The sequence below is a fragment of the Dermacentor andersoni genome, chromosome 6 (genome assembly GCF_023375885.2).
Source record: "Dermacentor andersoni chromosome 6, qqDerAnde1_hic_scaffold, whole genome shotgun sequence".
Classification (NCBI taxonomy): Eukaryota; Metazoa; Arthropoda; class Arachnida; order Ixodida; family Ixodidae; genus Dermacentor; species Dermacentor andersoni.
Window position 1 is genome coordinate 185836347 of NC_092819.1, and position 27034 is coordinate 185863380.

At 47.7% G+C, this 27034-nt stretch overlaps 1 protein-coding gene across 4 annotated transcripts in view; it reads left to right on the forward strand.

Annotated features, from left to right (window-relative positions):
- LOC126524007 (protein FAM204A-like) overlaps positions 1-27034 on the forward strand; it is an 89425-nt gene that overhangs the window by 35800 nt on the left and 26591 nt on the right. For all 4 annotated transcript variants that reach the window (XM_055067023.2, XM_050172392.3, XM_072288908.1 and 1 more), the window contains exon 3: positions 12545-12650. In XM_055067023.2, the coding sequence (XP_054922998.1) occupies positions 12545-12650 (106 nt within the window). The remainder of the gene's footprint in view (positions 1-12544; positions 12651-27034) is intronic.

The following is a 27034-nucleotide window of genomic DNA, read 5'->3' on the forward strand; positions in this document are numbered from 1 at the left end:
CTGCAAGAAATGATCCTGGCCCGCCCGCAGCACTTGCTCAGACAGCCAATCAGAGGCTCTTGTGCCCTCGTCGTGCAAAATGGCGCGAGTGCGAGTTGTCTCGGTGCTTTTCTGGTCCATTGTGTGTGTTCCTTGTGGGCCTTCTCCCGCAGTGTTGCCGTGATGAAGTGGCAGAATTTGCATTTTGTCGTGAAGCTCAAAATCATAAATCGGGTCAAACGCGGTGAGAAGTCGGATGTGTCCCCGCAGCGTGGATGATTCCGAGGAACACTTTCAGGACGATCTTGAAGAATAAGGGGGAAATTAGGGCTAAAGCAGTCAAACTCTCGCCCCGGTGCCCGTGGCGCCCGACACGTACGCATGGCCGTGTACGAGTGGTTCATCCGAAATTGCTTCAGCCGTGCCGGCTTCTGCGTATGTACTCGGTGATGACTGTAAATTCTGATGAATGCGACGCAGCCGTTGCCGGTGTTGCCGAAACTTGGAGCGAGCTGTCAGAATTTCCGGAAGCTGTTGACGAATCAACAGTGGACGAGTTTGTGAGTGCAAATGATGGTGTCGCCACCACGAGAGAGCCCGAAAACGAAGACTACATTGCTGACATCGTACCGAGCACAAGTGAAAGTGGGCACAATGAGGAAAGCAATGACGGTCCTTTGCCTACATCCTCCGAAGTCATTGGTGCGCTCACGCTAGTCCGGTGCTTCTGCACGAATGCGGAAGGTTGCGGCCTCAGCTGCTCCCGACTCCTTAGACAATGTGGAGAAGTGTGTGCGTCGCAGGCAGCGAAATTGCCCAAGCAGAAAGAAATGCAGGACTATTTCATGCGCAACTAGGCTAGTTTCATCAATAAAGTGATTTTATAAATGGTATGTGCGTTTATGACATCCAATTATTCAGCAAGCTTATATCGAATTATGCTCTATATCGAACTGATAGGCGTATTATTGCGAGTTCGATATAGCCGGGTTCGACTGTAGAAGCACTAGAAACGAAAATAATCGGATAACAGTTAAGTTCGCATGTTTGGCTGATGGTCGCAAGCCACCTCTCTTCATAATTTTTCGCCGGAAGACTATCCCGAAAGAAACATTTCCGAACAATGTTGTCGTACGCTGCCACGAAAAAGGCTGAATGGACTCGGAACTCGTCATAGGTTGGACTTCCAGCGTTTGGGATCGAAGGCCAGGTGCATTGCTGCATCCAGAATCAATAGTGGTGCTGGATTCTTTTCGAGGTCACCTCACACCCGGCATGAAAGAAAAGCTGCAGTGTGACCGAATGCATTTGGTTGTTATACTGGGTTATACCAGGTTGCCTACAAAGTACTTACTAAGGTAATTGCAAATAGAAACAGGAACACCTTAGACATCAGTCAACCAAAGGACCAGGCAGGATTCCATAATGGCTACTCAACAATAGACCATATTCACACTATCAATCAGTTGATAGAAAAATGTGCGGAATATAACCAACCTTTATATATAGCTTTCATTGATTACGAGAAAGCGTTTGATTCAGTCGAAACCTCAGCAGTCATGGAGGCATTGCGGAATCAGGGTGTAGACGAGCCGTATGTAAAAATACTGAAAGATGTCTATAGCGGCTCCACAGCCACCGTAGTCCTTCATAAAGAAAGCAACAAAATCCCAATAAAGAAAGGCGTCAGGCAGGGAGATACGATCTCTCCAATGCTATTCACAGCGTGTTTACAGGAGGTATTCAGAGACCTGGATTAGGAAGAATTGGGGATAAGTGTTAATGGAGAATACCTTAGTAACTTGCGATTCGCTGATGATATTGCCTTGCTTAGTACCTCAGGGGACCAACTGCAATGCATGCTCACTGACCTGGAGAGGCAAAGCCGAAGGACGAGTCTAAAAATTAATCTGCAGAAAACTAAAGTAAGTAAAGTAAAGTGCAGTCTCGGAAGAGAATATCAGTTTACGATAGGTAGTGAGGCACTGGAAGTGGTAAGGGAATACATCTACTTAGGACAGGTAGTGACTGGGGATCCGGATCATCAGACAGAAATAATCAGAAGAATAAGAATGGGCTGGGGTGCGTTTGGCAGGCATTCTCAGATCATGAACAGCAGGTTGCCATTATCCCTCAAGGGAAAAGTTTATAACAGCTGTGTCTTACCAGTACTCACGTACGGGGCAGAAACCTGGAGGCTTACGAAAAGGGTTCTACTTAAATTGAGGACGACGCAATGAGCTATGGAAAGAAGAGTGATAGGTGTAACGTTAGGGATAAGAAAAGAGCAGATTGGGTGAGGGAACAAACGCGAGTTAATGATATCTTAGTTGAAATCAAGAAAAAGAAATGGGCATGGGCAGGACACGTAATGAGGAGGGAAGATAACCGATGGTCATCAAGAGTTACGGAATGGATTCCAATGGAAGGGAAGCGTAGCAGGAGGTGGCAGAAAGTTAGGTGGGTGGATGAGATTACAAAGTTTGCAGGGACAACGTGGCCACAATTAGTACATGACCGGGGTAGTTGGAGAAGTATGGGAGAGGCCTTTGCCCTGCAGTAGGCGTAACCAGGCTGATGATGATGATGATGACGACCGGATGGAATGACGTCCATTCTTCAGTCCTTAGATGTTTGCTTGAAAAAGCCATTCAAGGATCACTTGCGGCAGCTGTATTGGGACTGGATTGAATGTGGGTCTACCTCAACACCTGCAGGGAGACTGACACGCTCGAGTGAATCTACTGTTGCCCAGTGGGTTTCAGCTGTTTGGTACGGACTGTCCCATGAAACAGTCTACCACGCATTTAAGAAATGTTCTATTTCAAGTGCCCTCGATGGAAGTGAGGACGATCTGCTGTGGGAAACAACTAGTGACAAAGAGGAGTCCAGCTGTGATGACAACACCGACATCAGTGGCGGGGATGAAGATTAGGCATAGTTTTCAGGTACTTCAATAGAGCTGCTCTCGACTTTTCCTATAGTTTGTTTCCTGCATTACATTTGTGTTCTAAAGTTTTGGTTTCTCTCGTTACATTCACATTTTTGCGTCTTTGATCTTGCGCGTTCGCAAAATCGACCCTTGCGTTACAATCATGTTCTTTTTTTTCTCGGATTCACCCTCGCAAAGTCGACCCTCACGTTACAATTGGGGTCTCGTTACATTCGGGTAAATACGGTATGTACATTGCGGAATGAAAACAAACAATGAGAGAATACTGTCATGTCTGACGGAAGGGCAGCGCAACGGTGGAGTGAAAACAATACGGCTTTATTTAGCTGTCAATGTAATAGCGGCAGGCGAACTGCCCAGTTCTATGTTACAGGAATGAAAGCCCATGCCAGCTTGAATGCCACCACTTCTTGAGCAAAACCAAAAGGTGATAATGCTTGCACCACTACCACGGTGCATGTCTAGCTGTGAAGCTTTATTGCCTAGACACCCGACATATCATCTCCTCCACATTTGTTTATTGTCCCGTTGAAGCATTACACGCGGTACGGTCGGGAGGTCTGCGCTGACATAGTGGGTAGCGGCAACCTTGTTTGGTGGCATTCCTGGTTGTCAATGGCTATTCCGCATACTCGGTGCTGCTGCTAGCGCTTGTGCCAGCTGTTAGGATCGGCCTGCAGGGGTACTGCTCTGCAAAGCTATTTCAGCCCGCTGCACGTGCTTCGTTCGACCCGCGGTGCAGGCGCCCTTCGGAGAATTAGCGAGGACGACAGCGCTAACCCACCATGAATTTACTTCAGAGAACTGCGGACTACGGCAGCTCTGGAATTTAGAGGCGCCGGACAAGGGACAACCGGTGGCCACACTGCGGGGGTCAGCTCGGGAAATAAAAGGCGCCTTTCATGAAGTAAGCCCCAAGTTCTACGAAGTCTGTCTGACATCGGCTCCGGACCGTGAACCTGTGCGGAAGTGTGTGTGTGTAAGCCGTCCCAAAGAGAGGCGGCTTGTTTACGATGACTGGACGAACGTTTCCCTCACCTTGGGATCGAGCGGGGGGGACCGAGTGTTTATAAGCAGCTGTTGTCAGCTGCTAGAGTGTGCTCGTCGTCGTGCTCTGTGCTCGTCGTCATACTCGTGAGCTGTGTGCTCGTTTGCTGTATGCTTCGTCTTGCGGGCTCCATTTGGGATTCACGCTAGACTGTGTAAATCTGTCACATGTTTTAATGTAAATAACATGTAAATAAATCCTGCTCGCCTAAGTCCCACGAAGAGTCAAGGTCCTCCCTACAACTACGACCGCCAAATCTTACACAGCTACGACGTAGTCTTCATTGTGTAAGTCGGTGGCTGTGATCACCGTGTTGTCACAGTCTGGAGCACATACGATGTAGTTGCTGTGACACACAAATTCATACACACCTCGAGGGGACACTGCACTAACCTGATACGACACTGGACCGGTGCAGGTGAGAACGGTAGCACTGAACCACCTTGGTCCGCAGCAAAAATTGTGGACGCACGAGATATCCTTTGCTGAGCATACTCACCCTCTTGTGGCGACTGGTGCCTTGAAACTGTTGGTAGGCAACCTGCTCCTCAACGCAGGGCCTGACGAGGTCCAGCCTAGTCCTGAGGTGCCTCCCCAACAGCAAAGGAGAGGGTGCCTCTGCTGTAGACGCTTGCAGAGTGTTGCTGTATGACAAGAGGAAGTATGTGAGCTATGTGGTTCGTCTGAAGTTCCAAAGTGCGCCCTTCAGCATCTGGACGAAACGCTCTGCCAGACCATTGCTGATGGGATGGTGCTGGGAGCTGTTCGCACATGTTTGGTTCCTACTCATTGCAGCTACTCCTGCAAATCTGGAGAAGTGAACTGAGTGCCGTTGTCTGACACTAGTCTCAAGGATTTCGAATCTGCAAAACAGTTCATGTAGGCATGAAATGGTTGTTTCAGTGGTGGTTGTCTGCATTGGAAACACTTCTGGCCATTTGGAATGTGCATCAACTGCCATGAGGTCATCATCATCATCAGCCTGGTTACGCCCACTGCAGGGCAAGGCCTCTCCCATACTTCTCCAACAACCCCGGTCATGTACTAATTGTGGCCATGCCGTCCCTGCAAACTTCTTAATCTCATCCGCCCACCTAACTTTCTGCCGGCCCCTGCTACGCTTCCCTTCCCTTGGGACCCAGTCCGTAACCCTTAATGACCATCGGTTATCTTCCCTCCTCATTACATGTCCTGTCCATGCCCATTTCTTTTTTTTGATTTCAACTAAGATGTCATTAACTCGCGTTTGTTCCCGCACCCAATCTGCTCTTTTCTTATCCCTTAACGTTACACCTACCATTCTTCTTTCCATAGCTCGTTGCGTCGTCCTCAATTTGAGTAGAACTCTTTTCGTAAGCCTCCAGGTTTCTGCCCCGTTGGTGAGTACTGGTAAGACACAGCTAGTATATACTTTTCTCTTGAGGGATAATGGCAACCTGCTGTTCATGATCTGAGAATGCCTGCCAAACGCACCCCAGCCCATTCTTATTCTTCTGATTATTTCTGTCTCATGATCCGGATCCCCAGTCACTACCTGTCCTAAGTAGAGGTATTCCCTTACCACTTCCAGTGTCTCGCTGCCTATTGTAAATTGCTGTTCTCTTCCGAGACTGTTAAACATTACTTTAGTTTTCTGCAGATTAATTTTTAGACCCACTCTTCTGCTTTGCCTCTACAGGTCAGTGAGCATGCATTGCAATTGGTCCCCTGAGTTACTAAGCAAGGCAATATCATCAGCGAATCGCAACTTACTAAATTATTCTCCATTAACTTTTATCCCCAATTCTTCCCAATCCAGGTCTCTGAATACCTCCTGTATGTCACCCCATTTATCAGGTCAGCAAAATCAGCATGCAACTGTTGCCAAGGGCCCGTAGGCCATGCCCTAGGATGCAAAGGGGCTTTAAGTGGCAAATTGCGATTAGACACGCAAGCAGTAAAAGATGTGGTGAACTTCTCTATATCAGTGTCAATTGTAGGCCACCAAACGTAGCTCCTTGCTAGTTATTTGGTGCACACAACACCTTTGCGCAACTTGTCCAAAAGGAACATGCGAAATTTTTTGGTAACAAGTACATGCATTCTTAGCATAATGCATCCTCGATGTATGGACAGTTCCAGTCTATGAAAGAATGGTTTGATCTCATCTGGGACACTATGTGGCCAGCCTGCTAGAATATGATGGGTAACTGTACGCAAAGTGGCATCATGTGAAGTTTCACGAGCACTATCATTGCTGTTGATTGGCATCATGTCAAAGCGTAGGTCGTAATAAGATTCTTCCTGCTTGCTCTTCGACCATCGGCTGATTTATTGGAAGCCTAGACAAGCAGCCTGCGTCAGCGTTCTCTGCAGAAGGCCGGAACTTTAATGAAAAAGAACAGGCGGACAAACCAGCTTCCCATCATTGTAGTCTGGCGGCTGTAATTGCTGGTATGCCTGTTTTGGAACCAAAACTTGTAGCCAGAGGCGTGTGGTCTGTGAGCGAAACAAAATGCCTTGCATACATGTAGTAATGGAATTTTCTAACGCCAAACACAAGTGCCAAGGCTACTTTTTCTAATTGACTATAACTTTTTTCAGCACGACTCAAGGTGCGTGAGGCATATGCTACTAGCCTTATCTGACCGTCGAAAAAAATTTGCAACAATGCTGCACATATCCCATAGGCGGATGCATCACAAGATGATTGCAAGGGCAAGCCCAGATCATTGTGGGCCAAGACTGGGGCTGGTGAAAGCAGCTGCTTGTTCTGTTGAAAGGTGCGATTGCAAGCTGTGTTCCAACCCCAGGTGATGTCTTTCTGCAGGAGCTTGTTTAAGGGGAAAAGAACTGTGGATAAGTTTGGAACGAACTTTGCGTAGTAGTTGATCAGGCCCAGCAGCGATGGAAGTTGGTGCTTATCGGTTGGCAACGATGCATTGGTTATCGCAGCCAGCTTTTCGCTTGTTGTGTGGATGCCATGTCTGTCGATAACATGGCCCAAATAAGCTAGCTTGTCACGAAAGAATTAGCACTTCAATGGCTTGATGCGAATTCTACATTCTGACAGTTTTTTCAGAACTGCGTCAAGGTTCTGCAAGTGTTCTTCCTTTAAGCGACCTGTAACCAGGTTATCGTCACTATAGCAAAACACAAAGCTGAGACCCTTCAAGACATTATCCATTATTTTTTGGAATATTGCAGGTGCCGAAGCGATTCCAAAGGGTAGACGATTTACGGCGTAAAGGCCCTTGGTGAATGTTAAGCGTCAGGTACTGTTTTGGCTCTTGATCCATTTCTACTTGCTGGTACGCCCTGTTAAAATCAATTTTAGAAAATTGCTGTCTGCCAACGAGGGCTGCAAGCAGCTCATCAGGTTTGGGTGACGGGTAATGTTCTACATCTAGTATGGGATTCAATGTCAGCTTGTAATCGCCACATTCTCCTGCTCACCCGTCCCGCTTCAAAACTGGCACTACCGGAGTGCAGTACTCGCTACTCGTTACTGGTGTCAATATGCCCATCTGTTGTCTAGACAACTCTTGCCCAACAGGACTTTTTAGAGAAAACTGAATGATTTGAGCTTTGAAAAATTTTGGTGTCTTCCCATCTTTGAAAACAAGAGTTGCCTTCTCATCTCGAATAGTGCCTAGCTCATTCTCGAAGAGGTGCTCGTAGCAGTCAAGCAAGGATTTTAGCTTGGGCAATCATTCAACGCTTAGTGATGGCTCACACTGTAGCTGTTGCAGGCCACAAACTTGCCTCCAGCCAATGCACACGTGCTGAAGCCAGTTCCGCCCGAACAGCTCTGGGCTGCTCTGAGAAAGCACGTACAGTGACAAGCACTGGCACTGGTCGTTGTGCTCTACTCTAAGAAAAGAAATACAGCATGGTTTCACAGGTTCGCTCGTATACATCCTGAGCGTCAGCTTAGTTTCCTTCAGAGGTACTGTTAGAAAAAGTGAGCGAAACTGACCCAGTGACATTACTGAAACGGCGGCTCCTATGTCAAGCTTCATTTGCACAGGAACACCTTCGATGGTTAAGCTGAGCATGATGGGGTCTTCTGTCTCTACCTTTTTGGTAGCAACACTTTGGAGAGGTGGTTCTAACGGTTGTAACACCCGAACATTCTGTAGTGTTCACTTCCGCTTCAGCTGCAATTATCTTTGCCGCATTAGGCAGGCCTTCTGAATGTGCCCTTTGTTGTTGCAGAAAAAACAAGTTGCATTGACATGCAGACACGCATTGGCAGTGTGAGCAGAATTACAGCGGAAGCATTTCATTGTTCCCCTGGTAGGCAGCTGATGCACCCCAAACTCGCTTTTAGTCTTCGAATGGGCAACTGCAGCCTTAGCGAGCGCAGTTTGCAATGCTGTTGCGTGGTCAATAGCTTGTTGAAACATTAGATTCTTGTCTTCCGAAAACAAGTGTCTTTGAATGTTGACTCTAAGTAAACCGTACACAAATCTGTCTCGAAGCAACTCGTCAAGAAATGCACCAAACTCGCATGTTTGCGCCAATGCCCATAACTCTGCCATAACTCTGAACATGAAATGATACTGTGGTATCATTTCATGTTCCTTCTGCCCTCGGCGATGAAACTGCTCGCTCGCCTATGACTGATTGTTCAGGGGCCAAATGTTTATGAAGCAGTTTGCAGAAGGTTTCGAGTGACTTCGAGGACGGTTTATCTGGAGTAGCACGTGACTTGAGCGAATACGTCTGTGGACCCAATATGCTGATGGACGCATCCACCTTCCGCTCCTCTGGAACATTATTGGCTTGAAGATATACCCACATGCGCTCTTCGTAGCTAGTTCATTCGCTCATAGAATGTTTGAAATGTTCTACTTGCCCTAGCTGCAGTCTTGTGGTCGCCTTCACCATACTGTCCCATCGGGCTGCTTCTCAACTGTCTATGCATAATCCGTCAGCACGTGAATTCTGTTGCTGTCAAACAGGACCTTGTTCCTTGTTGGCAGCATGCCATTCTTGTTGCCAGTCTATGCTGTGTTTGATGGAAGGGCAGCTCAACCGTGGAGCGAAAATGGTATGGCTTTATTTAACCTTCAACTTAACAGCGGCAGTTGAACTGCCTGGTTCTATATTACAAGAATAAAAGCCTGCGCCAGTTCGAATGCCGGTGCAGTTCGAATGCAGCACAACCAAAGTGTGATAACACTTGCACTGCTGCCATGGCGCATGCCTAGCTGTGAAGCCTTATCGCCTAGGTGCACGGCATATCAAATACGCAAGAAGAGCAGCACAAGTTAAAGAGCAATAAAAACATGACTTGCTATCACCTATTCCGTGTGCCTGCACTCCCCAAAACATGACAGTTCTTTCTGTGATAAATTGATTGAGGGTTTGCTAGCAGATGGTCTGCCTCAATGCGCCGTCTGGGCAGCACCAGTAATCTTGCATGAGCATTTTTCATGATGTTTGCTGATAACATTGGTTAGTTGAAAAATGAGGGTGCAATCGCACTTGTGACAGTGTAAAATGGCCTGTATGTCACCAGGAGGGCGGGCCTCACCTTAGACAACCCCCGGAAGTGGCGATATATGCTGTATACAATGATGCACGTAGAGGTAAAATTCAACAAATTCAATTATATTCAGTGGCTCAAAACCACTGCACACGTTTTTATTGTGCTCATGCAGACAGTCGTATAAGCACCTTCCCATGTGGCCTACGTAGTAGCTGCCACAATAGAGGGAGATCCTGTGTACCACTTGGCCTACAAAGTCCACGTAACAGGTGGGTTGTCTGATAGTGATAGTTCTTGTGGTAGCTGCTATGTAGTTCAGACAGGAAGCTCTCGTGCTCCTATTGAAATACAGTCAAATATCGATATAATGAATCACGTGGGACCGCTGAAAATCGTTTGTTATTTTGAACTATCGTTGTAACGAAAAACTTGTGGTTATAAGCCAGTGGACAAACCTAGGAATGAAAATTACGTACCTTGGCAGTAGACGCATGTGCAGACAAGCATATTCTCAAAGAAAGATGTTTCACTCACTTCAGAGCTGCTTTATTTGAAGAAATCAGTGATTTTCTTCTGGCACATGCAGCACGCACGACCAAATCTACTTTGCGCAATACCTCATCGGGTACGTCATTGCACCGAGCAATGAGAGTGTGAACTTTGTTCATGTGCACTAAAACATCAATGTTCGACACAATTTCATCTTCTGTGTTCAGTGACCCACAGTTGTCTTCCTTCAGGTCGTCGTCACTGGAGACGTCGTGAATGCAGTTAACAATCTCTTCGGTTGTCAGGTCCGCAGCCGTTAATGCTGTACTATTGCTCTCCACATAGTCATCGAAGGAAGAGACAGCGGGCAGCAGTTCCGCAATCTCAGTCCACAAGTCTCCTGGGTTGTTGTTGGTCACCTCCAGGTCATCTTCAAGCTGCACAGGCATTTTGACAAGCCTTGCTTTTCGCCAGCAGTTGCTAATGGTGGACGCCTTCAAGTTCTACCAAGCTCCTGTGAGCATTTCCGCTGCCTGACGAATATTGATTGCAGTCGGCTGCTTCAGGTGGAGGTTGATAATCAACCGCTGCACAAGGTGCTTATGAAATTCTGCTTTCACACTCTTTATAGTGCCCTTGTCTAGGGTTTGCAGCAAAGACATGTTGTTTGGCAGCAGAAACTGCAAGCAAACGTGCTTCAAGCAAACATTCACAATGTGAGCAGAGCAGTTGTAACCTGTAGAATTCTTCAGTCATCCCTCCTCATTTGGCCATCGAGTTTGATGAACCACCCGGAAAAGAGTTCTCTGGTCATACAAGCTCGCTTGTTGGCGTGGTAGTTGTACCGTAATGACAGGACGTTTTTTCTGCAGTGAGGCTGTGCATATTTGCTGATGACGAGCGGTTTAATTTTCTTCGTGCCTGTTGAATTGCAGCATAGCAGGACTGTCACGCAAAGATGCGGCTTCTTCCATCTTTTGCATGGCTGCCCTTTGAAGTGCATCGTCCGGTCTGGCAGGAGCTGATAAAAAGATGCAGTCTCATCCGCATTGAAAATATCGTCTTCTGAGTATGATTCAGCCACCTTTAGAAAATGATCATTGCGGCAGGAATCCATGCCTTCTTTGTCAGCAGCCTTCTCCTCTCCCGAGACTACGTGCCAAGTTATTTCATTCCTTTGGCGGAAACGAAAAAGCCAACCCGCACTGGCGTTGAACCCACAAGTGCATAGGCGAATTCGCGGGCTTTTCTTTGGAGCCTTAGACCCAGACACAGGAACGTTTTGCAGTCTGGCATCTTTGAACCACGTGAGAACAGCTTGGTCCACATTTTGAAATTTCCCCGTCGCAGCATTTCCTCGTAGGAGTGAGTTGCGATTCCCGGTGAAGCTTGACAGTATTGTTTCAGTCTTTCAAAATGGTCGCAACGGTCGATGGGGCAGTGCCACGCTGTCTGCACACGTAGATTTCTTTTCTCCCTGCGTCGTTTTTCCGCAATACGTCCAATTTGTCCTGCAGTGAAAACTGCTTTCGCTTCTTCTTGGCGCCGTCACTAGCTGCATTCATCATTGGATATCGCGTGAACATCACCAAACCTTTGTTGTGGAGTTCTTGGTGAAGTTTGTGGGAAAGCAGTTGGCACCCGACATGGTGATGATGATAGCTACTGTGACATGGCGATGATGATGATAGCTACGAAACTCGTAGTTTCTGCTTCACGCGAGAGCTTCGGCGCTGTTACTTTTAGCTGAATTCGTACTACTGATGTTCCTCGGTTATAAAGGGGAAAATGAACTACGTGCGTTATTATGAAATATGCACTGTATTGAAATTCATAGTTCTGAAATATTTTCACATTGAAAATATAGGCAATCTGGTGGGGATTTTCGAAATATTCGTAAATTTGAGAAATTCGTTAATGAGGGTTCACAGTGACGAAATTTGACTGTACATGGGAATGGGCAAATTGTTTCTTTTGGCAATGACTGCACTGAATTTGATTTCCTACATTTGAAAGAAAAGGTTAGTCTAGTGATTGTAAGAAGCAGATATTTTATTTAGGCTGTTGATTCTTTAAATAAAATTTTTGAAAGTTGCAAAATTTGAAAATGATAATATTAAGTTTACAGGTCTGTAATTCAGCATTGAAAAGTGGTATCACAATTTTGTAAACTGCACCTAATAATACCTCTAAAGCAGACAAAATGCATGTTTTGAAATATGCCACTAATATGTGTATAGGACTAGTGCAAAACCATTGTAAACATTATAACAAATTTACGTAAGCTGTAAATCCAAATATCAAGTTTGTCCACTTTTGATACTTTAATGTATCCAGTTTACAGGATCGTGGTATCTGTTTTGGGTATAGAGATATGGATTTGTAAATTTGCTTGTTTTCTTTTTTATACGTACCAGCCTCTGTCAATTTTTTGTGAAAGGATTGAGGCCCTAAATCAAAATATTGCTTCCTACAGTCTCTAGAATTTAACTTTCTCTCTCTCATGCAACAAATTTCGTTCAAATCGGTGCAGCAGTTGATCTCATCGGAGCATTTCTGCATTTCTCAGCAGCTTTTCTTTATTTGTCGTTATGCACAGTGAGGAGGAACCAGGTGACCAGCAGAAGTGGCAGGAGGTGCGCCCTTTCCTGGCTGTGAACGACCACCTCTGTGGTCCCGTGTCTCACGGCAGCTGCGGGCCCAAGGTAGGGTCTGCCCAATCTGTTATTTGCATAAACCCGTGATCTGTATTTAGAACTGCAGGGATGCTTGATCATCTTATGCCCCCTGATGTGTTTCGTACAAAATTGCATGCTGGCGGAAACCAGTTCACTGTGATTACTGCTGGAGTTTGCCAATGACACCATTTGCTAGAATAGCTCCTGCCAGTGCTGCGATCTAGGTGAATTCGCCTAGATCTAGAGATTTAGCTCTTTCCTTACCGTGGGGAAAATAGGTGTTTTTTGTAGGTTTTGCCAGATTTTTTTTTCTGAGTGAACTACTGCACTCGATGTTTTATGTAATAAATAAACAAAAAGCAGAATGAATGCACTTTTCATGTGTAAAAGTTTTATTTACCAATTGTATGTCATAAAAAAAATATAAGTTGCTAGAATCAAGATTTTGGGATAAAATTGAACAAAGTTTGCAAAAACGCTCTTGTATCTACTGAGAAAAATATGTAACAAAAATTATGAGATCTACAAAATGTATTGCCACTGTTTAAAAAAAAAAAATACACATTTTTCATTGAACAAGTATTCCACTACAAAAATTGAACTGGAAGCACTACAGTTGGTTGTGCCGGGCTTCGGCCGCTGATATTCCAGGCTAGTTTGCATCGTTGAAAAAGGCAGCATGGACAAAAAGGCAGCATCCTCAGACTTGCTGCTGCTCGATCCATCGATAAAATCAGCCGCAGATGCAGTGGAATCGTGAAATCTGCAATCTTTTGAAGCGCGTGCATGCCGCTCCTGGAGGCGGCCATTTTCTTTCTACTTTGATGATTGTGAAACTATGTTCCCTAGAATATTGGCTATTCGGCCATTCGCTGATGGGAGCGAGGACTGTGGCCGAATGACGGTGGCACTGTGAGCAGTTCTCATGCTGATGCGCAGCGCTCGGCCACCCAGCCGCATTTTAGCGAAGTGCGTGCGTGTTAGGCATAGTTTAACCATTCCTTTTTTTTTAATGATTTTCTACCGCCGCATTAGTTCAGTGTTTGTTACAGGTGTATTGAGAGGTTTTAGCTGCGTAAAGTAGTATTCATATCAAAGGGTTTTTCTGCTGAGCCGTATGAACCATGCCTGTGGAGTGGGGATACGACTCAGAACACAAAGTGATTGCGCAGCCTGGAATAGGTTGAGCACTGAATTTATTTATTCATGCAATACTGCGGCCCTGTGGCAGCCAAGGCAGCAGTAGTTAAAGTGAAACAATAAAATTCAAGGGGCAGTTAGTCATCCCTACATGGATTAATGTGAAAGCATTGCGACCACAGCGCAATGCCTATACTCTTTCAGTCGTCTTAATTTAACTTCGCTTTAATTAACACCACAGGTCGTGAGTTGGACTCCCACCGAAGGTTGAGGGTACAACTCCCAACAAAGGAAATGGGTTTGAGTGTCTTAACTAACTCTACTTTAACTAACCTCGGCCTAATTAGCATCAACGGGTGTGGGTTTGAGTGCCTTAACTCTTTCATTACCGTGAGAAAATGGTAGTTTCTTATAGGTCTCGTGAAAAAATTATTTACCACTACAAATAATATTCCAGTACACATTCCAGCATAGCATGTTGTGCATAATGAAATGCTCTTTCCAAAAACATATGTTGCCAAATAAAAAAGTTGTTGGGTAAAACATGAAAAATTCTAGAAAGCACCATTTTTGCTGCCAGTTGATAAAAACAACAAGAAAGACTATGATATCGACACGTGTACTTATCTTTATCAGGCAACCACGTTTCGCCGCCTAACAAATGTAATCGCATAGCGTGGGACGCGCCTGCATGTATCCGAAGTTTCTGGAAAGTTATCGATGCTTCCATCCGCTGTCTGTTTTCACCGAACCTTATGTTATCTGATTTCATCACCTGACGCGAATGGTGTAGAAGTTTGTGGAAGGCACGCGGGTCCGAACGATTAGTCTGGAACATTCGACGACTGTTCTTTAAAAGCTGACGCGCTTGACCCGCTGATCAGATTTTCGCCGATCGCCAACTGTGTTCGCCGCTCTCGTTGTGCTTTAAGTGTAGCCTGTTTTGTGGGCACAGGCTCGCCCAATAAAAGCTAGTTTTGCCTTTCACAGTATTCTTACTGTGTTCTTTGACGTCACGACCCTGTGACATCTGGTGGAGGTGCTTTGCGTTCATGTACTGGACGCCCCCACAAAGCCGTGACCCATGCCCTCACGCAGAAGACACCAACGTCGCCAAGAACCAGCAAGGTAGCCGCAGGCTGCAAGGACTGCCCCTGAAGCACGGTCTTTTGCCTGAGGCGACTAGGAAGATGGCCACCAAGTCCACCCCAATGGCAGCCCCAGCGTCCCCCGTTGTGCTGCAGCAGCCCAGGGAGCCTCCGACGTTCCGCGGTTCAACTTTCGAGGACCCGGAAAGCTGGCTTGAGACGTACGAGAGAGTCGCTACGTTTAACAACTGGAACAGCGACGACAAACTGCGATATGTCTTCTTCGCATTGGAAGACGCGGCCAGGACGTGGTTCGAGAACCGAGAAGCCACCTTAACGACCTGGGAACTTTTCCGTAGCGGCTTCCTGCAGACATTTGCAAGCGTCGTGCGAAAAGAGCGAGCCCAAGCTCTACTGGAGACCAGAGCACAGCTGCCGAATGAGACCATTGCGATCTTCACTGAGGAAATGAGCCGTCTGTTCCGCCACGCCGACCCAGAAATGTCCGAGGAGAAGAAAGTCTGCCTGCTGATGCGTGGTGTGAAGGAGGAACTTCTTGCCGGTATGGTACGAAGCCCACCGAAGAACGTCGACGAGTTTCTTCGCGAGGCCACCAGCATCGAGAAGACACTCGAGATGCGAAACCGGCAATTCGACCGTCGCACGAACTCGACAAACTACGCCGGAGTTCAGTCACTGGCCACTGATGACCTACGCGAGACTATCCGAGCTGTCGTGCGGGAGGAGCTACAAAAGCTGTTCTCATCATCACAGCCTCAAGTGGCTTCGATTGCCGACGCCGTGCGTGAGGAGCTCCAACAACAACTTGGAGTAGCCCCTGAATCGCCGCAGCCTGAGCCGCAAGCGATGACCTACGCCGCCGTCGCACGCCGTCACGGTCCCCCTCCGTGACCGCGCCAGGGCCCTGTCACGCCGCAGTTCCGTCGTTCGCCGCCGCCGCCGCCAGCACGACCACCCGTCGCCCAGTGCAGCTACCCGAGGAAGACAGACGTTTGGCGCGCTCCTGACCACCGCCCACTCTGCTACCACTGCGGAGAAGCGGGTCACGTCTACCGACGATGTCCATACCGGGAGATGGGACTGCGAGGCTTTGCCGTCAACGCACAGTGCCCGAGGGAAGGTGAACGCCCGCGTGACATCGTTGACTACCTCGCCGCTACTCAGTGGAGCCCTCGACGACCGTTCCGTTCGCCGTCACCAGGCCGCTACCTGTCGCCGCAGTGCCGACCATACACTGGCCCAGCCTGGGGCTGGTCCGTCAGCCCATACCCGGAAAACTAAAAGCAGCAACCGATGGAGGTGTGGTTGCTGTTCGTCGAACTGACAAAGACGCCGAAAAGACTATCTTGATGACATAACGACGACGACACACCGCCGTCCCGACGAAGTCTGGCAGGAAAGAACACGCTGACGAAAGACCACCTGATGACGCCACGTACCAACCACAGGTCACCGCAACGCAGCCGTGATCCGACGCCAAGGCCTAACTGTAACGCAAGGCAAAGAACCACCGACCTCGACGTGCTTCTCAACGGCCACGCAGTCACCGCCTTAGTAGACACAGGAGCTGATTACTCTGTCATGAGTGGACCCATCGCCGTCCAGTTGAGGAAAGTTAAGACTGCATGGGAAGGCCCTCAAATTCGGACTACTGGAGGACACCTGATTACGCCGGCTGGGATCTGCACGGCAAGAATTACCGTTCATGACCGGACTTACCCTGCCACCTTCGTTATCCTCCAACAGTGTTCACGAGACGTCATTCTCGGCATGGACTTCCTGAATCAACATGGTGCAGTCATCGACCTGAAGTCGAAATCGATAGCGCTGTCGCAAGATCAAGCGATACCGCCGGAGAGCTGTCGTAGTCACCACCCCTTGAGTGTGCTCGAAGATCAAGTGAGCATCCCGCCGCGCTCCAGCATTATTATTTCCGTCGGCACCGAAACACCCGCTGATGTAGAAGGCGTCATCGAGGGCGACCAACATCTACTGCTCGACCATGAAATTTGCGTCGCAAGAGGTATCGCTCGATTCCACGGAGGGCAAGTGCAAGTTATGCTAACCAACTTCAGCCAAGAGTTCAAGCACATCAACAAGGGCACGACAATCCCATATATCGAGGAAATTGTGGAAACCAGCAATGCCTTTGTCCTCTCGGATTCAGCCGCATCTACCCCGATGAGCATAGTCCCGAAACCAGACTTCAACGTGAATCCAAGTTTTCCTATGAGTAAGCAGCAACAGATCAGAAGTCTTCTTCGACGATACAAAGACTGCTTTTCGACGTCATCGAGGATTCGACAAACACCAGTTGCAAAGCATCGCATAATAACCAAAGAGAGCGCTCGACCACTCCGCCAGAGTCCTTACCGAGTTTCGACGCGAGAACGTGAAGCTATTAGGCAACAAGTCGACGAAATGCATCGCGACATCATCCAGCCGTCGAAAAGCCCGTGGGCCTCTCCTGTAGTCCTGGTGAAGAAAAAGGACGGAATCCTACGCTTCTGCGTCGATTATCATCGACTGAACAAGATCACGAGGAAGGATGTGTACCCCCTTCCACGGATAGACGACGCATGGGATCGGCTCTGCAACGCTAAATACTTCTCGTCGATGGACTTCAAGTCTGGCTACTGGCAAATAGAAGTCGACGAGAGAGATCGTGAAAAGACTGCCTTCATCATGCCAGACGGCCTCTACGAGTTCAAGGTCATGCCATTCGGACTGTGCTCGGCGCCTGCAACGTTTCAGCGCGTCACGGACACGGTGTTAGCCGGACCGAAGTGGCAGACGTGTCTTGTTTACTTGGATGACGTCGTTGTCTTCGCCGGAAATTTCGACGATCACCTTAGGCGGCTTGCGACAGTGTTAGAGGCCATTAAGTCATCAGGGCTCACTCCGAAGCCGGAAAAGTGCCGCTTCGCTTACGATGAGCTTTTGTTCCTAGGCCACGTCATCAGCAAATCAGGAGTACGCCCCGACCCACAGAAGACGGCTGCCATCGCAAAATTCCCGCAGCCAACCAACAAGAAGGCAGTGCGCAGATTCCTTGGCATGTGTGCCTACTATAGGCGCTTTGTCAAGGACTTTTCATGCATCGCAGAGCCGCTAACACATCTAGCCAAATGTGACGTCGAGTTCAAGTGGGAAACGCCGCAGGCCAAGGCATTTCAAGAACTCAAACGACGCATGCAGTCGCCGCCGGTACTTGCACACTTCGACGAGGACGCCGATACCGAAATCCACACTGATGCCAGTAGCCTAGGCCTCCGTGCCGTCCTAGTCCAGAGGAAAGAAGGACTTGAACGAGTGATATTGTATGCTAGCCGGTCGCTGTCAAAAGCGGAAAGCAATTATTCTACGACTGAAAAGGAATGCCTCGCCATCATTTGGGCTACAGCTAAATTCCGCCCTTACCTCTATGGCAGGCCATTCAAAGTCGTCAGCGACCGTCACGCGTTGTGTTGGCTAGCTAACTTAAAGGACCCTTCAGGACAGCTGGCGCGGTGGAGCCTCAGACTGCAAGAATATGACGTCACGGTAATATACAAGTCCGGAAGAAAACACTCCGACGCCGACTGCTTATCGCGCGCCCCCATCGATCCCCCGCCGCATGACGACGAGGATGACGACGCCTTCCTTGGGATAATAAGCACGGAAGACTTCACTTAACAGCAACGAGCAGACCCAGAGCTAAAAGGCCTCGTCGAGTATTTGGAAGGGAACACCGACGTTGTCCCTAGGGCATTTAAGCGCGGGTTGTCTTCGTTCACGCTTCAAAACAACCTGCTCATGAAGAAGAACTTCTCACCAGTCCGCGCCAGCTACCTTCTTGTTGTACCGTCAGCGCTGCGTCCAGAAATACTGCACGCCCTACACCACGATCCAACCGCTGGGCACCTCGGATTCTCCCGGACGCTGTCGAGAATACAGGAAAGGTATTACTGGCCGCGTCTGACCGCCGACGTTGCCCATTACGTCAAGACATGCCGAGACTGTCAACGACGCAAGACACCACCGACAAGGCCAGCAGGATTACTACAGCCGATCGAACCCCCTCGCCGACCATTCCAGCAGATTGGGATGGCTTTGTTGGGGCCGTTTCCGATGTCAACATCCGGGAATAAGTGGATCGTCGTGGCGACGGACTGTCTCACCCGTTTTGCTGAAACTAAAGCTCTACCAAAAGGCGGCGCAGCCGAAGTGGCGAAATTTTTCGTCGAGAACATCGTGCTGCGACATGGTGCCCCAGAAGTCCTCATCACCGACAGAGGAACGGCTTTTACAGCAGAGCTCACCCAAGCCATTCTGTAGTACAGCCAGACAAGCCACAGGAGGACAACTGCCTACCATCCGCAGACGAATGGTCTCACGGAGCGCCTGAACAACACCCTCGCCGACATGCTACCAATGTACGTCGACGTTGAACACAAGACGTGTGACGCGGTCCTGCCGTACGTAACCTTTGCGTACAACACGGCGGTGCAAGAAACAACACAGATCACGCTGTTTAAGCTGGTTTACGGCAGGAACCCGACGATGACGCTTGACGCCATGCTGCCCCACGTCACTGACGAAGAGAATGTTGACGTCGCTAGCTATCTCCAGCGCGCCGAAGAAGCCCGACAGCTCGCCCGCCTACGGATCAAGAACCAACAGAGGACCGACAGCCGACACTACAACCTCCGACGACGCTTCGTCGAGTACCAGCCTGGTGACCGTGTTTGGGTTTGGACCCTTATACGCCGGCGAGGACTGAGCGAAAAGCTTTTGCGTCGCTATTTCGGACCGTACAAGATCATCCGACGTATTGGCGCACTGGACTATGAGGTCGTGCCAGATGGCATTTCGCTATCACAGCGGCGCCGCTCACGACCTGAAATAGTCCACGTTGTGCAACTCAAGCCGTACTACCAGCGTTAATGAACTTTGGGGCTTCGCGTAACTGACCTTTGGACTTTGTTTCTTTTCGTTCTTTTGTTACTTATGTTTAATAAGTGTCCTTTTGTGTTTCACTCTCTTATATTTGTAGCATCGGGACGATGGTTTTTAAGAGGGGGGTTATTGACACGTGTACTTATCTTTATCGGGCAACCACGTTTCGCCGCCTAACAAATGTAATCGCACAGCGTGGGACGCGCCTGCATGTATCCGAAGTTTCTGGAAAGTTATCGATGCTTCCATCCGCTGTCTGTTGTCGCGGAACCTTATGTTATCTGATTTCATCACCTGACGCGAATGTGTAGAACTTTGTGGAAGGCACGCGGGTCCGAACGATTAGTCTGGAACATTCGACGACTGTTCTTTAAAAGCCGACGCAGTTGACCCGCTGATCAGATTTTCGACGATCGCCGACTGTGTTCGCCGCTCTCGTTGTGCTTTAAGTGTAGCCTGTTTTGTGGGCACAGGTTCGCCCAATAAAAGCTAGTTTTGCCTTTCACAGTATTCTTACCGTGTTCTTTGACGTCACGACCACATGACAATATCTACAAAAACATTAATATCAAAGGAAATTCAGAATATAAATTTCAAAGATAAATAGCCCAGGAATAGTGTCTGAATAAAATAAATGCTCAGTACACTTCCACTCTTCGGATACAAAAAAGAAACTAAGACTGGTTCATCGCTCATGCCATGCTCCCGGGGAAAGCAGTTCCTGGATTTTGTGAAGCATAGGTGCACTTTGCACTTTTCCCGCAACACGTCTGGTTTTTGTTCAACATTGCGGTCCTCATAACACATTTTGCAGTTCCGCCTTTTCGGTATCTTCTCAGGATGGTCCAATGAGAAGTCCAAGGAGAGTACTTAACCGGTTCGTCTAGAGTCATGCACCTTTTCCAGGACCAATCACTCTCAGCGTAGCTGGGTAACTACAAGATTATGCATTCGAACATATCTGTTTGCATTTTTGCAGATTGTCTCTATCACTTCTGCAGAGAAGAAGAGTAGAAAGAAATGCCATGCTATTGTAAATTGTCTTGCGCTGATCCATAGCGCTGGGCAGAGATGTGCTATGGGCTGCCTTCTTGGCGTAAACGAAAGTTTCTTTGCTGCCAATGGCAGCACATCATAAGCAAGCGAAGTATGCACCCTGAAGATAATCAGTAGAGCTCTTAGGTCATGCAAAAAGATCGGCAGATAAGCGCACACAAGTAAGGAGACCGCTCAAGGCCCTAAAGGAAACTCACCGGTGAACAGCTAAATATGTCCCATGCTGACTCAATACATATTCACCGTCAAAGCTTGAATCGGCTTTGTGTGCTGTCATCTTCGGAATCATAACTCAAGTCCTCATCACTAAATTGAAGTGCGGGTGCAGCATAGTTTTGAGCATAACACTTTTCTCGCGATGCAGCCGCATGGGACGACACCATGGGAGTGACTTTTGATAACTGCGCAGTGACACTGGCAGCGCCCCTTGCCTGGATTTTACGAAAGAAGTGAAACTTTTGGAAACTGGTTGAAAATGCCAGGTCCACATGTTGGACGTGCGACAAACCTTCAGAAATACATCTGGTGGAATAAAATGACTCGGACTCAAAACCAAAGCTCACTAGTGAACAGCTGGCATCATTTTCGGTTAATTATCGCCGCTCAGCGCTGTCAGACAGCAGAGCCGGTGATATAATTTAAACTGATTCTGAAAGTTAAGTGCCTGTACTGGATGGCCTTAAGTGGATAAGAAACAGCTCTAACATGTCGAAATTGGCGATCTAAAGCATCAATCACCGGTGATCGATTTGAATAGGCATGGTAACGAAAGAGTTAATGAACTCTATCTTAATTAAGTGTGGCTTAATTAACTTCGCCTTAACGCCTAGTATCATATGGGTTCAACTTCCACCAATGGTCATGGGTTCGAGTGCTGTAATGAACTCTAGCTTAATTAAACCTGCCTTAATTTTATTTGTCTTAATTCACTCTGGCTGAACTGACTGCTTTAATTAGCATTGTTTTAATTAGTGTTGTCTTAATTGATGCGATCAACTGCCTCAATTGGCTCACTTGACTTTTTGGACCATCGGGGTCACGCCAATGCCAACAACGCTGGATATTCCGCCTCTTGAGCCATATAATGCTTCCGCGTTAACCAACAGGAGGTACTGGTGTGCGATTTGACATAGATGGTACAGGGTAAAAAAAAAATCAAACCCAGGCTTGTTGAGAACCTATACTTGACAAAAAGAAAGCACTTCCAGTTAAGGGTGAGAAAAAACAGTGAGAACCAATATTGTCACGTTCTAAGATAATAGCCGACCTTTAATTGAAGCATTGAGCCCGTGTCTCTAACCTTGTGTGACTTCTCGCGGGCTAAGTGATAGCTGCAGCAGACACCGGCGGTGACGGTGGACACCATCACCAACCGAAATGGCTATTGGAATGAGCCTATAACAGCTTACTCTGTAAAATGACATAGACAAAATAGAAGGATGGAAGTGAGAAGTGGACATAACTAGATACAAATAATAAAGTAAACAAAAACCAATAACCATGTAGACAACATTTCCCAGTGCCATTAAAAATGGTGTATATGCAATTTCGCAAGAAGAAATACAAAAAGTTGCACACCAGATAACACACTACTTACAAAAGTAAAAAGAACAAATTAGTATTGCTACGAGGCTCTGCAGGAGCGAACGATGATGAGAGGACTGACGAAGACAACAATAGCCGATAGTCGTGTGCACAGGCTCCATCTTGTATGCCTGTCTTCTGCCCATTGTATATATCTTGTAAATATATTGTCAAGCGTCTTTCCTCCCTGTAACATTTTGGTGGAGAGTGCAGGTTCTTCGTGTCTCAAGACGGATCTATGCAGCAGAACCTCCTTCGCGGCATCTACAATGCCAGAGCACGGCGGGCACGAGAATGCTTCGAGCAGGTCACCAACCGTGCTCCAACTATCCGTCGCCAATCACCCCGTCGTCTTCACACAATAGCGTGACCCAGGTACCTTTTCTGGCTCTGACAACACCGACCTCAAAGATTGGCTTCAACTGTACGAATGAGTGAGCACTAGGAACAACTGGGTCCCGACATTGATGCTAGTGAACATCATATTTTATCTGACAGGCACGGTGCAAGTGTGGTTTCTGAACCACGAACAGGAAGTTACAAGCTAGGACGTATGAATGAATGAATGTGTGCTGTTTATTGGCGCAAGGGCCAGGTATGGCCAAAGAGCGCCAAAAGCTAGGAGGTATGTAAGCAAAAGTTCATCAATTTGTTCGGCAAGCCCATCGGACGCCGTCATGCTGCGGAGAAACAACTTGCATGCCGAGCTCAGACTTGCACCGAGTCCTATGTGACATACATCCAGGACGTGCTTGCATTTTGTTGCAGAGTTGAAGACACGGTGCCGGAAACGGAAAAGGTTGCTTATGCATATCCTCAAAGGTATCGTGGATGACATGCTTACACTTCTGGTCTTTAAGAACTAATCCACATTGCAAGACGTCGTCAATGTATGCCGACAGTATGAAGAAGCACAAAGTCACCACGTTACTCCGAACTTCGAAGAAATAAAATGAAGGACACCGACCAACAGAAGTGCTAAAAATGAATAAATCTAAAAGACGTTTCGGCTTCGCTATGGAAGCTGTAGCGAAGCCGAAACGTCTTTTAGATTTATTCATTTTTAGCACTTCTGTTGGTCGGTGTCCTTCGTTTCATTTCTTCAATGCTTCATCCCGACCAGACGGGTTTCCGTCGAACCCTCGATTTCATTACTCCGAACTTCACACGTCTTCCAAACATGGCTGCGCGCCTACCTGCAAGGACCTCTGTCTCCCACTCGTTCCACCCGTTCCTTGCTGCATCTGACAATATTGTGCACATCATCCGCCATGAGATTGAAGCTGCCTCCCCAGTTATCCTTCAGGAACGTAACCCCACGAGTCCCATGCAACCATTTCCCTCATCCATACCGTTGTGCGTCAAGAACTAGCAAGCACAGGATAACAGATGCTTTGGCCAGTCAACAAACCTGGCAACTGCCCCGCAGCCGCACTTGAGTTACACAGACGCCGAACCTTTGACCCTCAATACCGGAATCTTAACCAAGTAACAAAAAAAGATGTGTACCTCTTACCTTGCATAGTTGACGCCCTTGACTGTCTCAATGGTTCCAAGTATTTTTCTTCGATAGACCTTCTCTCTGGGTATTAGCAGATTGCAGTTGATGACATGGATCGTGAAAATATGGCATTTATTACACCTAATGGACTCTTATTAGTTTAAGGTGATGCTTTTCGGGCTATGCAATGCTCCCGCCACATTCGAACGAATGATGGGCGCCCTCCTTCACAACTTAAAGTGGTCAGTCTTCTTGTGCTACCTTAATGATGTCATTGTCTTTTCGCCGACTTTTGACACACACCTCGAGCGTCTCTCGACAGTTCTTTCAGTGTTCTGCAAGGCGAGACTTCAGTTCAATCCGATGAAACGTCACTTCGGCCCCTGGCAACTTACTGTGCTCGGACATCTCGTCGACTCTTCCGGTGTTCGTCTCGATCTGGAGAAAGTTGCAGTTAAGGATTTCCCTCTGCCCACCTGCGCAACTGATGTTCGAAGCATTGTAGGCCTCTGCTCCTACTTCCTCAGATTCGTGTGAAATTTTGCTGACATCGCACGCCCTTTAACAGAACTTCTTAGAAAGATGCGACTTTTGTCTGGGGTCCCGACCAAGCTAGTACATGAAACAGGACAATGAAACTCACGTCGCCCCCAATTCTTGGCCACTTTGATGTGTCCGCCCCAATGGAGGTTCGCACCGACGCCAACAGCCACGGTATCGGCACTGTTTTGGCACAACGACAGCATGGTTGCAACCGTGTCATTGCGTACACCAGCCGTCTTCTGTCAACAGCCGAGCGCAATTAGTCACTCGCCAATCGTTGAATGCCTCGCCCTTGTTTGGACAGTAGGTGAATGTCACCCCTACCTCTACGGACGACCTTTCATGGTTATCACTGATTACCATGCCCTATGCTGGCTTTCGTCTTTCAAAGATACAGCTGGACGTCTCAGTCGGTGGGCTCTACATCTCCACGAGAACTCTTACACAGTGGTGTATAAGACAGGCCGACCCCATGAGGACGCTGATTGCTTGTCATGTCAGCCAGTAGATCCACTAGACCAGCCTGAGATTGGCGAGTCAACTTGCATCCTCACGCTTGCCGTGTTTGGTGACATCGCTGTTAAGCAACGGCGTGATCCTTTTTGCCTTACCTGAGAGACATCATTCTCAGCCTGACGGACCTGCCAACTTCACCCTCTTCGCGTATGTTTGTGCTGCAACATGGCATATTGTACCGTTACAACATGCACCCTGATGGCCCTGAACTGCTGCTGGTTGTTCCCAAGCATATGCGTGAGACTGTGCTCACACAGTTGCATGATGTCCCAACCGCTGGTCATCTGGGAGTCTCAAAAACATATAACCGTGTTTGGCGTCATTTCTTCTGGCCTGGTATTTACCGTTCCGTTTGCCGTTACGTCACCTCCTGTAAATCTTGTCAGCACTACAAAAATCCAGCAGCCCTACCACCTGGCTGTCTTCAGCCTATTGAAATACCATCTTCTCCATTATTTCAAGTTTGTCTTGATCTCCTTGGAGCTTTCCCTCTGTCGCTTAGTGGGAACAAGTGGATAGCAGTGGCTGCGGACTACACCATCTGTTATGCGATCACGTGTGCTCTCCCTACCAATTGTGCAACCGACGTCGCTGACTTCCTTCTCGACACAGTGGTACTTCACGACGGTGCTCCCCGACAACTCCTTACCAACCGGAGCCGCTACTTTCTCTCACAGGTTGTCCAGGACATTTTGCACACCTGTGCTACAAAGCACAGGTTTACAACGGCCTATCACGCTCCGACCATCGGCCTGACAAAGCGGCTCAGTAAAACTATCACAGAAACGCTCTCTATGTACGTCTCCACCGACCACCGTGCCTGGAATACCACTCTGCTGTTTGTCACATTTGCCTACAATACGTCCCACCATGATTCTGCTGGTTTCTCTCCATTTTTTTCTCTTGTATGGACAAGACCCTATGCTACCATTTGACATTATTCTCCCAGGCGTTCTCGATAAGTCAGAATATGCTCGAGATGCCATACCTAGAGTGACCGAGGCACGTGAGATTGCACGCCTGCACTGACCACTTCCCAAGAAAAGCAACGACACATATATGACGCTTGTCACCGCTCTGCCCACTGTAACCCTGGTGACATCCTGCTTCTTTGGAAACTAGCGCGGTTAGTTGGTCTTTGTGACAAGCTGATTTCACCCTACTCTGGCCCATACTGTGTCTTGCGTCAAGTGGCAGACGTGACCTACGAGTTACAACCTCTCGATACCTCCACACCGCGATCCTCCTCTGATATCATTCAGGTCACTCGACTGAAGCGATATCTCTCAAACCTACCAAGCGCCTGGACAGTGCCTTCTCCGCGGGGGGTCATGCTACGAGGCACTGCAGGAGCAAACAGTGAGGAGAGGACTGACGACGGCGACAATCGCTGATAGTCATGTGCACGGGCTCCATCTTGTATGCCCGTCTTCTGCCCGTTGTATCTTGTAAATATATTGTCAAGCGCCTTTTCTTCCCATAACAATATTTTACACTTTCACACAAATTTCACAAATTACTGAGCTTAACACAGTAAGAGAACCGAGGGGCCCAGCTTTCCTAAATCACAACCACATAAAGCCAGCAGACAATGACAACAAGGAAAGCATAGGAGGAATTAGTTTAATTGAAATGTAGAAATAATAAAAAAAAAAAATGAAAATGGGTGGAAAAAGACAAGTGGCTGCAGGTGGGATATGAATCCACGTCCTCGCTTTATGCGTGCGTTGCTCTTACCAGTTGATTTATACTAAACGTTATCAATATTGCTTACATAGAAAAAAACTTCCAAAGGCGTAAGGTTTCACACGTTCACTCCTGATTCATACTAGTAACTATTTAACAGCTTTGATCAATCATTTAATATGTGTTGGCTATAATTTGTTTGGTTTGCTACAACGCACCAGAGTTCTGACTTTTTTCTGAAGCATGAAGGGACATTCTTCTAAACGTGTTTATTCAATTTGGGATTGTTATTATACTGTAGTAGTTCTGTATAAGTCAAGTACCAAAGTTTCACACAC